Source organism: Talpa occidentalis, unplaced genomic scaffold, assembly GCF_014898055.3.
Source record: "Talpa occidentalis isolate TD23 unplaced genomic scaffold, MPIMG_talOcc4v2.1 talOcc4.8, whole genome shotgun sequence".
Classification (NCBI taxonomy): Eukaryota; Metazoa; Chordata; class Mammalia; order Eulipotyphla; family Talpidae; genus Talpa; species Talpa occidentalis.
In genome coordinates this window covers 94,637,810-94,649,498 of record NW_023605194.1, presented here as the reverse complement: position 1 = coordinate 94,649,498, position 11,689 = coordinate 94,637,810, and the positions used below count along the sequence as shown (strand labels likewise).

Genomic DNA, 11,689 nt, shown 5'->3' with positions numbered 1-11,689 from the left:
CCTGGGAGTGGGGGAAAGGCAATGTGCGTGCCATCTCTACCCCCCAACCTTGTAGATCCCATTTGAATCCTCATCCTTCACTGCGCCCTCCAGCCTGCCCTCTCACCTGGATCTGGTGGCTCATAAAGGACAAATAGATTTGGGGACCCAATGCAACCTTTTAATTCCAAGCAGAGTCCCCTCCCCCAGCATTATCACATATACACAATGGAAAGGGATGCCAGAGTCTGGGCAGGAACGAAACCCAGATCCAGGCAAAAATATATATATATATATATATATATAATTATATACACATATATGTCTGTAGAGAAGAAAAGCTGGGAGTGTGAATAAGGTATGGCAGAGAGTTAGGTGAAGAAAGCAGCTGGGGGGGTACCCCAATAAATTACATTCTTTAGAGAGCATAGTTAGGGGTGCATGGGTGTGGGTGGGACCTGGTAGCCAGGACACCGGGTTGCCTGGTAGCCTGGCCTGCTGATCCCATCCAAGGGCGCCTGAAGGCCTAGGTTGTGCCTAGGACCTGAGCTGGTGCTAGAAGGTAGGATTCTAGCTGACTCTGCCTGGAGACTGACAGTGGGCTGGGATTTTGGATAGGTGACATCTCCACTCTAAGCCAGGGCTTCTGGGGAAGCCACAGGGCTGGAGCAAGAGGCTTTGAAGCTTGGGGGTTGCCAGGAGAGGACAGGGCAAGCTGGACAGCAGGTGATTCCCTGCTGGAGGCTGAGCTCTGGCTTGCTTAGATGCCCAGTGCAGGGGGTGCTGTTAAGGGGAGGCGAGGGGGAGCGCTCGGGCACATAGGGTCCTGGAGCTCTCCCCGCCTGCCTGGCTGCCCCACCTTTACCCTCCTACCAGGCCTGAGGGTGCGACACACCGTTTGGTCAGGACAGGCCTGACCACTAAGTACCACGTCCTTTTCTCCTTGCTCTCTTCTGGGGAACTTCAAGTGGGGGGGGGGCAGGGAGAGGGCACACACTTTCACTCCGTGTGCGGGATTTTAGACCACATGTGCCATGGGGACCAGGGGTGAGGAAAGGAGCACGCAGGCTCGCAGGCTCGTCGTGGGGAAGAAGGTCCGTGTCCCAGAGCTCTGGCACCGCAGAGGTCTTGAGCCCCTCCACCCGGGGGATGGAGCAACCCCACCTGAGCTCCCTCACTGCTCCCCCTAGAGATGATGCTTTGAGGTCTAGTGACCCCCACTCCGGAGCCCCGAAGCAGCAGGGGTGAGGGTCTGTCGTGGAGAGGGTGGGGTGATCAGAAGAGAGAGGCCTTTTTCTTGAGTTCATTCCGCTTCCACAGAGCCAGCTTGCTAAACTCTTCGGGGGACATGGAAAATACCCTTGAGAAGTCTTCAGCTGACAGATGCCTCTGTAAGGGGAACACAGGGCGTGGGGCTGGGACGAGTGCCTGAAGGGGGCATTCAGACAAAGAGGCCCCAGGTTCCCCAGCAGGCAGCCCATGGGTAGCCCTGTCACCCCCAGGACATTTTCCCAGCCTACCTCAAGCCTCATCCGATCCACACCTGGAGGCAACTTGGTTCGCCCCTTGTTGGTCACCACCAGCATTTCATAGGGATAGATCTGGGGGAGGGGGCGAGGGCTGTCTCAGGCTCATAGAGGTCCCAGTCTACATAACCCTCTCTATTCCCCAGACCCCCCATATCAGCCTTCAGGGGCCACTGGGGTTCATGCCAGTTTGCCATTCATAGTCCCCAACTTGCCTGCTGCCCCTCCCAACCTCAACTCCAGGAGGCCCCCTTAGCGCATTCACTTCTCTGGCTTCTCCCCTAGCTGGCCCACCCCCATGGTAGATGGTATGTGCCCTCCCACCACCCCTGGCTCTACCCCTGCCCCTCACCTTCTGCTCCAGCACACAGGGCAGGGAGTTCCCCCGGTCCATCCTCCCCCTCTGGCCCTCTCCGTTCTGGGGAGACCAAAGCCGCAGTGAGCCAGAGTGGGGCAGGGAGACCTCCCCAGACTTACCCTATGCTTCTTGCTTCTCACCAGTAACTCAGTGGCCCCCCTCCCCCCTCCCCTGACACTGCCAGTTGCCAGTCCCAGCTTTTGGTGCTCCGTGTTCCCCTCCGGATGACACTCACCTGCAGGCCTGAGGGAGAGAAGCAGCATTACTGAGACAGCTCTGTTTCAGCAGGCCTCCAACCTACCCGCTCAGCCTCCCTGACCTCCAGCCACAGAGCCATGCCCACGGCACAGATGCCCCTCTCCCAGCTTGCTGGCACCAGACTCTCCCCACTTCTCACCTGGGCTTCCAGTCTCACTCCCCGATGATGGGCTGAAGTCTGTGGACTGAAGCTAGAAAGGACAGGATGGGATGGGGTTAGCGGAGCTGAGTAATCTGCACTGTGCCCCTTCACTCTAAGGGTCTTGCCCCTTCTTCAGGATGCCGAGTAGCCCAGTCCCTCTGAGGCCCCGCATGCCCACTTTGCCCTGTAGTCTGTGATCTCTGGTCTGGGACCTTACCCGGCTCAGGGTGGTCCTGCCGTAGGCCGGGAGAGAAGAAGACTTAGATGTTCCTGCGTGCAAGGCTGGAAGACAAGAGGCCTTGTCAGTCCCTTTGGCCTGACAGTCATTTGCGAGAGGACTCCCTCCCTGTCCCCCCGCCAGGGTGGGCTTGGGGGAACCTGGTAAGACTCTGTTGGCTTCCAGCTCCTGCCCATCACCTTCAGTAAGAGACACTGAGCTGGCAGCCCTGGACTGTCTCTGACTTGTCCCCTCTCTAAATACTACACCGCAAATACACATCTGGGCCAGATGCCTGAATGTTAAAATTGATAGCCAAAGCAGAGGTTCATAACATGAATTTCTGGGGTACAAACATAAATCTTCAATTCAGTAAAAAGAATCAGGGTATTATATTTTTATTATAACTGTCAGTAATCAAATTTCAAGTGTTTGATGCTGTAACACAGAAGCAATTTTCTCTGCACCTTCAGCTGCTCAATTGTACAAGCTCACATTTGCATGACCAGCTGTCACGTTCAACTTGCACATTCCCTAATCTCACTAGGCTTTCCAGCACCGCAGACTGTAATTCAAGAAAATTTGTATCAGTAGTGGCTTCTCTTGGAAAGGATTTTGTACGACCTAAGATTCTTAGTTTGAGCAGATCTTAAATCTACTTCTCCATCTCCTGTTACCAGAAATGGCTGCATTCTATGACAACCTGGGTAAGGACTGGAAGTTGTTTGCAAGTTTGATGGGTGAGAACAAAATGTGTTTGGGGTTATTTTTCCCCTTAATGCTTTTATTTATTTATTTTTTTACATAAAACGATCACTTTTGCAATCATCATTCACCAATGAAGCATTTCACTTTTGAAGTTAGTGTACATTTCTACTTCAACTGACTGATAGAACTTCAACCTACAAAATGCCAGAAAGATTTTCCCTCCAAGTTTCTTCTCGAATGCTTATTTATGTTTGAAAGTGATTCTTTTAATTATCAAATCAGAATGACACACCTGTTCATGATTCTAACTTGTTGAGCTTGATGAGCTACAGAAACCTACTCAATCCTCTCATCACTGATCATTCACAAGTGTAAGGACCTCGGCTATGATGCGAGGTGGGCACTTGGCTACTGAAGTTTAAAAAGCCAAAATGGAAGTTAAAGAGCGAATTTTGACAGAACAGCAAATTCTGATGGAACCTGGAGACTGAATATAAAACCTTCAAAAGATCTTTCTACCTGTGTCATATTTTCAGCTGAAACTGTTCACAGGCCTACTATGACTATAGCCACGCATACTAACATATCATCCTGGAAGCTTTGGGGATCTCCTAGCCATATATAAACCTTTGTAGTTACTTGACTCCCCCAGCTCCACCCTTCATCAGGCAACCCCCTCAAATAGCTACCCTGGATCTCCTTCCTACTGACATGTAAACCTGGAGACCCCATTCTGAGACCCCGTTCTGAGCCCACACCTGCCTTCTTTGTTTGTAGCTTCCCCCTAGTCCCCTTCCCAGCACAGCAGCTTGGCTACCTTAATGCTTTCACTAGCACTCAGCAGCTCAACCTGGCCCCGACACCCTTCCTTACAGAGCTGACTCTGGATAGGTCCAGGTACCCTTCCTGCCTGCCGGCCACGGGACACAGCTTGCACAGCAGCAAGATTAGTATCCCCACAGATGCCAAGTCTGTGTCAGTTTCATCTCCTTCTAGAAACTATTCTAGACTATACCAATGTAGGGTAAGTGAAAAATTATCGGGCTTTTCTGCCCTCCCACTATTAGCATTAATTAATGCATGCCTGATGGCAGACACCTGGAGTAGTAATGCATAGGTGGGTGCATCTGGGCTGAGACTGGGCTTATAAGGGTGGCATCATGGGGACGCCAGGAGAGAACAAGAGAGGAAAAGGGTAGCAGAGAATGAGCAGAACCAGCAGAGAAGCAGAGACCACAAGAGAATGCCAGAGAGCCCAGAAAGAGTGAAGATTCACAGGGGACTGGGAGGCCGGCAGGCCGGCCCCCCTGCCTGCCATGTACCTGGTAAAAGCTCAGTAAAAGCCTGAAAAATCTGGGCCTCCCCTGGTGGCACAGCGGTTGAGCACTGGGCTGCAGAGGCTGCCCGCAGCCTCTACAGCGCCGGTTCGTTCCCGGCCGCCTGCGAGGGTCCCACCCAAAAAAAAAAAAAAAAAAAAAAAAAAAAAAACCCGAAAAATCCACTGAGGACTCCAGGGCTCTCCTTTACCCATCTGCCCGGCCGCCGGCGAGGGTCCCACCAAAAAAAAAAAAAGCCCGAAAAATCCACCGAGGGCTCCAGGGCTCTCCTTTACCCATCTGCCCGGATCACAGAGATCCTGCACTGTGCCTTCCTGGCACTACAACCAACCTCACCAAGCCTCACCCTCTATGCTCAGCAGACAACCTCAGTTTCCCAGGTCTTGGTCCCTACCCCTTAGAGAAAGAGGCCTCTAAAAGCCAGCCTCCCACATCCCCAGCCCAGCTTTGCCCCCAGCAGCCTCCACTGCATCTACATGCAAGTGCTCTCCAGGGCACAGTCTCCAGTGCCCTCCCCTCCCCTTGCTCCCCTCTGGAGGGCTCATTTTCTCATGGTCTTACTAATACAAATATGCGGAGGACTCTACCTGAGCTCAACTGGCCCTCAAGCTTCCCACTGGGTCAGACTCAGGTCCCACCTCCACGCCCACATAGGGTACTTCAAGCCCCAAACACCCAAACCAGTTTATCTTTCCCCAAACCTGCATCTTTCATGATCTCAGTTCCAGATTCATCATCACCTGGCACCAAGATGAAACCCAACTCATCTATCCTGAACCTCCCACCCCCAAACAGCCGCTGAATGCAGCCAACCCCACCTCCCACTCACTCTTCAAGCCCTTCCTCTCCTCTGGACAGGGTGTGTTTTTAGCCCTTCCCTAGACTACTGGAAAGTACAGCAGGCTGTCTCCAAGGATGGCCTGCAATGTACCTCCCATCCTGAAGCTGCGGTCCCTTGCCTCAGCGAGGGGCATCTCTTTGTCCTCCCTGGGGTCTGGGCTGCCTGCTGAGCTGCTCTGACCACGAGGCTGCAGCAGAGTGATGACCAGAGACTCCAGGCCAGGCTCTTAGGGGCCCTGTAACTTGTAGTTTGGGGTTCTCTGATCCCCCTCTCCTTTCCAGCCACCAAGTTCGAAGGAAGTCTGGGCTAGATTTGGGTGGTCAGAAGTGCTGTATCCAAAGCCTGGTTCCCACTCTTCACGGCACACTCTGGCTCTCTAATGCCAGGCTGCCGGAGGCCATGGAGCTTGCCAGGCTGCTTCCTGTTCCAGACTGCACCAGAAACCTTTCTCGACCACATTCACGTTTTCGTTATTTAATAAGATTCAGTTCACCCCTCCCAAGCCCCAAAAGTAACAGTCTCATCTCACCACAACTCTCCACTCTGCCCGGAAACCCCAGTTTAAACCCCTGTGACTTTTCTTACTGACCAGAAGTCACAGGGGGACAGGAACATATCTGTTTAGCCTGTGTTTCCCAGTGCCTAGCACACAGGAGACCTCAATAAATGCTTATTAAACTAAATTTGCTCCTTCACTTTAGTTGATGATCTTTTGCCATCAATTCCTCCTGCCCCATGACAGGTTTCCTGCCTGAAGGAGGGCACGAGTGCCTGACGCAGCGCCCACATGCTGGGTCTCTTATGCTCCTGACAGCACAGTGCCAGGTGGGCGGCAGCCAAATGCAACAGACCTCTTGATGCCAGCCTCTGGGCCTGGCCAGTGATTCCAGCTCCCTCCATGGCACTCACAGGTGTGAAAAGGGGTCCGGTCAGGCAGGGAGCGGGTTTTCCTCCGGATAGGCAGTGACTTCTCCATCTCTTCCTTCAAGATCATCTTTCCCAAGTTGGAAGTAACCTGAGGAGGTAGGCAGGAAGGTGGAGCTGAGACTTAGAAATTCATTTCTCATCCCCAGGACGTTCAGAGTTGGGTAGACTGCAGGCAGGTCTAGAGATTGCTTTCCTGAGGGCAGAGTCAGACCCTGGACCCACAGAACCTGTGTTGTGGTCCAAGGCTCGGCCACTGGGGTTCGGCTGCCTTGAGAGCAGGAGTCGGAGCTGCTCAGTGCAACCCCACCCTGTCCCAGGTCACCAGGCCCGGAGCACAAGCTCACATCCCTGGCCTTCCAGAGCATCAAACGCCCTTTCCTCCCGGGGGGCCAGAGCCTGCTCTTTCCGTCCTCCTGTTCCCGTGCACTTCTCATTCTCCGTCTGCTGAAGCCTGGCACTAGCAGGGCCATTTTTTTGTGCTTTGACCCTAACTTTGAGTACTGTCCCCCAAAGGGCAGCATGAAGTACAGGTGTTCCCTCTAGGCAGCACCCGAAATCCTGGGAAATAAGGGGGAGTCCTCGCCTGCCTGACCAGCATGCTCTTCAGACACAAGCCCATTTAGAAGAGAATCTCCATGGAACCAGAACTTCTGTCCCCAAGACCAGACAGGGTGGGAGCGCCGAGGGCAGCGAGTGCTACCTTACTGAGTTCCTCTCTCTGCCGCTCCCGGAGAGCCTTCATCTCATCCCCAGAGTCATCTTCTTCCTCCTCCTCCTCCTCCTCTGCCCCCCTCCGAGACGCCTTCCGCTTCCTCCATTCTGTCTCTGAGAAAACAGGCCAGAACAGACCATCAGCCCATGGCCCTGGGGCTCAGCAGGTGCTTATCAGGGCCTCAGTGCTGACTGCACCTTAAAGAGAACACTTCAGTTACGAAAAGAATAATAAAGGCAACATGTCCCGGCCTTTCCGTGACGCGCTCACGCAACTTAAATTCTAGATCTTGGGGACCAAGATCTTGTCTTATTTCTCTTTCTCTTTGCAAGAGCTCTTATCGTAGAGCCTAGGATGAGGTCGAAATTTGATAAATGTCTGTTGAGTGATTCAATAAGTGAATGGAAAGTGAACAATAAAGTGATTAATAAAAAGGGACAACTGAGCCCGGAGGGTCCGCGAAGGTGGTAAAAAGCACACAGCGACACTAGAACACAGGATGGGGGTTGGGGTGAGAGTGAGTTCAGAGGGGTTCAATGGGAGTCAAGAGGGAGGTCAGTGAGGTGCTGTCCTCACCTTACTACTCTCCAACAGCTCCTCTTACCTACAACGGCCAGCGATGGGGGGCATGGCCAATAGTCAGTTTCGATCTTGGCTGGCTGGTTGGGGTCAGGGGGCTGGGCTGCAGGGAACTTGGATGACTCGATGATGAGGTCCTCAATAAGGTGCTTGCTCTGAGGGCTACCTCCCATGGACTCTGCAGATGGAGGTCAGGGTCAGTCCAGGCACACTCTGCCCTGGAGGCCACATTAGTCTACCCATAGCCCCCAACTCCTGCTTTTCGGCCTTCACCTGAGATCATGATTTAAAAGCAATGCGCAACCAAGAGCACGGGGCAAAGGTAGGATGGGTCATGAAGCTACAGCTAGTGTCAGCCCTTAGTACTAAGGACAGCCCCCCACCCCCCATGTGGTAGGCCAGGGTTCAATTAGGGAAACCCTCACCTCTCTGCTTGTAGATGGGTGGCTTCTTGTAGATGTTGGAATCTGGGCGGGTGGTCTCTGTGGAGAGGGAGCAAGAGCGGATGAGGAGGAGGGAAGGAGGGTGTGGTGATGGTGGGGAAGGCCAAGTCCGGAAAGTGAATGGAGACAGATGGAACAGTAGAAGGTAGGAAATTCAAGGGTTCCTGCCAACAGCCAAGGCAGAACTGAAGTTCCTGGAGCTGCTCCTCAGGGTGGGGACTTGTTGCATTTTTCTGAAGGAGGAAAATGCAGCAGGACCAACCATCTCTGGGAACTCTCCTGGGGTTCTGGCATTGGGGACCCAGTTTTGTGGTGGCCAATTCCATGGTGAGCAAATACTCCAGAGGGTAAGGAACTGAGAGGAGGGAGCTTGGGTTCCTGAAGGGGAAGGATGCAGCCAAGTTTACAGTTTGACCTACCAGGATGGTGGAAATGGGGGAGGCTGGTCCGGGGGGTGCCAGTAGCCCTTGGGGCTGTAGCCTGAGAGATGGTTCCAGGGGACCGGCTATCCGCCCACACCTGCAGAGCACAAATGTGTTTCCCTGCAGCATCCAGGTCCCCAACCTACCCCCTCCAACCCATGGAGATGCTACTTCACCTCACTCCACCATCCTGTTCCCCACCCTAATGGCCCACATGTCCCCAGCCCCAGGGAAGAGGAAGGATGTCCAAGGACTCAGCCTGCTGATGGTGCCTGGCCCAGGGAAAAAGGGTGAATGAGGCCCCGGGTCAGACAGATAGCTGGGCACAGAGCCGGCCAGTAACAGGATGAGAGCCACTGATTCTGTCACCGCCTGGGCCCTGCAGAGCCGGGTCTAATTGTGTGGGGAAGGGGAGCTGGGCCCTGTCAGAGCAGGGCTGGACAAGTGTCAGAGTGGGGCAGACTCACCTCTGGGGATGGTGGGGGGGATGTGGATTTGGGTGACAGCGAGCGCTGCGAATGGAGAGCAGGCTGGTCAGAGCCACACATAGAATTAAACCCTTGTCCCTACAACCCCCCGGGCCTCTTCATCCCCTACTCAGCTCTGCATCCTTGCCTTGACAATATCTGATCACCTCTTCTCCCTCAATCCTACCAGTTCCCAGAGCTGCCTCTGCATTCTTATCCCGCCGTTGTCTCCCTCCTAGCAGAGTCCCTTCTATCCCTTGGATGCAGGAAGCAGCCATGGACTGTGGAGCAGTGTCCTTGTGCTCCAGGCCTACCTGGAGATGGTTAAGTCCCTGTCCTCGGAGCCTGGCAGTGAGTGGGAGGGACAAGACCTACCAGCATCCAGGATGGAGTCAGGGCCTCCCCACAGCCTGGCCCCATCTCACCCCTTTCTCAAACACAGTTTACAAAGTACCTGCTGTGTGTTACCTCGTGTGCTTGACTACCTAGTGAGGCGGACAGGCAGCTGTATCACTTTTACTTTACTGGAGGGGAAACTGAGACCACACATTAACACAGGTCACTGAGCAAGACTTCCAACCTCTGAGTTCAGTGCTCCTGAGTGCCTTCCACAATTCTTTCTCCTTCTGCCCACTCCTCCCTGCTCCTACCCAAGCCCCAGGTCCTGCCACCATTCAAACATGGCCTTCCCACTCTCCGCATAGAGCTACCCTCCACTCCAACCCCTCTCCTGCTCTCACCAACACAGGTCAGCAGGCTGATTCCCGCACACAGCTCTCTTTCCTAGTTGGGAGTCCGCCCCCAGGAAAGAGAGCAGGAAGGGCATTCCACGGCCCACCAGTGTGGCCGGGGCAGCCCTTCCCTCCAGTCCTGTTCAAGAGGGACTTCCCACCCCTCACCTCCCGGCTTCTGGGCAGTTCCACATGCTCCAGGAGAGAATAGGTAAAGTGGGGCTCATAGATCATGAGGTCAGGCCGCTCAATGTCCAGGATGGCCTTGTCCTTGGGGATGGCGGCCAAGTCCTTGTAGCCCAGCACCTGATTATCCATCTTGGCCTGAGGGGGAACAGAACAAGAGGAATGAATATGCAGAAAGCCTCACCTACAATACTCTCCTTACAAGCCAGACTTGCCATGTAGTAGGAAGAAAACAGGTGGCGGCTTTAGATAACAGTTCTTGTAAGTTAATAATTCTAGTATTTGAATTTTAAGGGGTTCAGTGGTAGCCTTAAAAATGATAGCCAGTGGCCTAGCACTTGGGGTACCACCACACCTGACCAGTGGAAGAGGGTGTAGAGAAGCTTCTCTGGATACGTGGGTTCCAGCAGGACTATCACTCCGGAGGCTCTGAGCGAATCAGCGGTCCAGCAAGGACGGCGCCCCTGCCCCCCTCCTCCCAGCCTGAGGCTCGGGGGGCCTAGGGTACTCACCACGATGCTGGAGGGAGAGCCGGGCACGCTGGAGTCTCGGGAGGAGCTGACGCTCCCAGGGGAGGTAAGTGGTTGCTGGGAAGAGCGAGAAGGCGGGTGGGAATGTGCGTGCGTGTGCGGGCCAGGCAGGGCGCTTCAGAAGGCCGCCCCTCCCCAGGGCTTCCCTAGGCCTCCGGGGCCCCGGGGTGCGGCGCAGCCGGCAACCACCAGGTGGCATCACCGATCCCCGACTTGGCTCCCACCCGCTGGCCCCGGCACCCCACTGGCGGCCTGGGTGCCGCCCCCGCACACCTTCTGCAGCCGTTCCATGCAGCAGGGAGCCAGCGGGTCGGTCACTAGCAGGGTCCTGTGCGCGAAGGGAGACGGCAGGACGTCAGGCTCTGCCCGGCTCCGGGGCGCTGCGCGAGAGCAGAGGTGGCTGTCCACCGCGCTGTGGCCTCCTCATCCCTCGGCGACTCCCCCGGCTGCTGACCGAGCGCTGGGCCTGGCAGGGGAAGCGGAGGAAGAACGTGCCAGCCAGGGGTGTTGGGCCCCGGGATCCCAGAGGGGGGGCGGGAGCGGCCCCCTTTGGCTCCGCCGGGAGTGGGGAGAGCTGGGCGCAAGGGCGGCGCCAGGGCCCTCCTGGGCCCAGAGGAAAGCCAGGCGTGTGGACCGAGGCGGGGGAGTGAATGGCCTGCGCTTGTTTTTTTGAGCCATTGTTCTCTGGTTGGAAAGGAAATGACGGCAGGGGCCAGAGCCCGGCCGGTGCAGCCTGTCCATCCCTGCTTGGTCACACTGCTTGGTCACACCTGCCCTGCCCTGCGCAACGGGCCACAGTCCAGTTCACGCCCGGCTTCTCGCTGCCCTCGGCCTCTGCCATGACCTCTCTCTCCGGCTCCATGCTGGTCTCCCCCATGTCGCTCCCCCTCAATCTACTGTCCACGAAGCCACCTTAAGCCCAGAAGACAGCACAGAGGGACGCATGGCAAGGAGGTGGACGCATGGGAACAGGGGCTGGAAGGAAGCCGACTGGGCACGAGGTGGTCAGGTCAGTGGGGGTGGGGCTGCCATTCTGTGCAGGGTTCCACCCAGCGAAGGGAGACTCCACTCCCTTTGCCTGCAGAGACTACACTACCCCCCCCCCCCCCAGTCTCACAGGCATTTGGAAAAGCACCCGATGCGGGCAAGGCTGCCCTCCAGTGAGGCTGCCCTCTGAAGTGCTACTTCCACGAATCAGCGCCCCTAGTTCAGCAGGGAGGCATCCCGGGGCCGGGCCTAGGCACTTGGGTGCTGTCCGCTACAGCAGACTATGGATTCCCGGAGCCACAGCCCATGTCTTTCCTGTCCTTTCTCCATAACTCTCTT

At 55.4% G+C, this 11,689-nt stretch overlaps 1 protein-coding gene across 2 annotated transcripts; it reads right to left on the bottom strand.

The window, feature by feature from the left end:
• Positions 1–299: 299 nt before the first annotated feature.
• DMTN (dematin actin binding protein) lies at positions 300–10,820 on the bottom strand. Of its 2 annotated transcripts, XM_037496666.2 has the most exons (15): positions 10,637–10,820; positions 10,346–10,420; positions 9,816–9,971; positions 8,917–8,961; positions 8,447–8,546; positions 8,010–8,066; positions 7,610–7,762; positions 6,994–7,118; positions 6,276–6,381; positions 2,481–2,545; positions 2,261–2,312; positions 2,099–2,106; positions 1,858–1,923; positions 1,500–1,580; positions 300–1,368 (listed from the first exon to the last, which is right to left on the bottom strand). In XM_037496666.2, the coding sequence occupies exons 1-15, from the start codon at positions 10,652–10,654 to the stop codon at positions 1,255–1,257; spliced, it is 1,221 nt and encodes a 406-aa protein (XP_037352563.1). In that variant the 5' UTR covers positions 10,655–10,820; the 3' UTR covers positions 300–1,254. The 2 variants fall into 2 exon arrangements, with proteins under 2 accessions (XP_037352563.1, XP_037352565.1); XM_037496668.2 differs by lacking the exon at positions 10,346–10,420.
• Between the last annotated feature and the right edge of the window lie 869 nt (positions 10,821–11,689).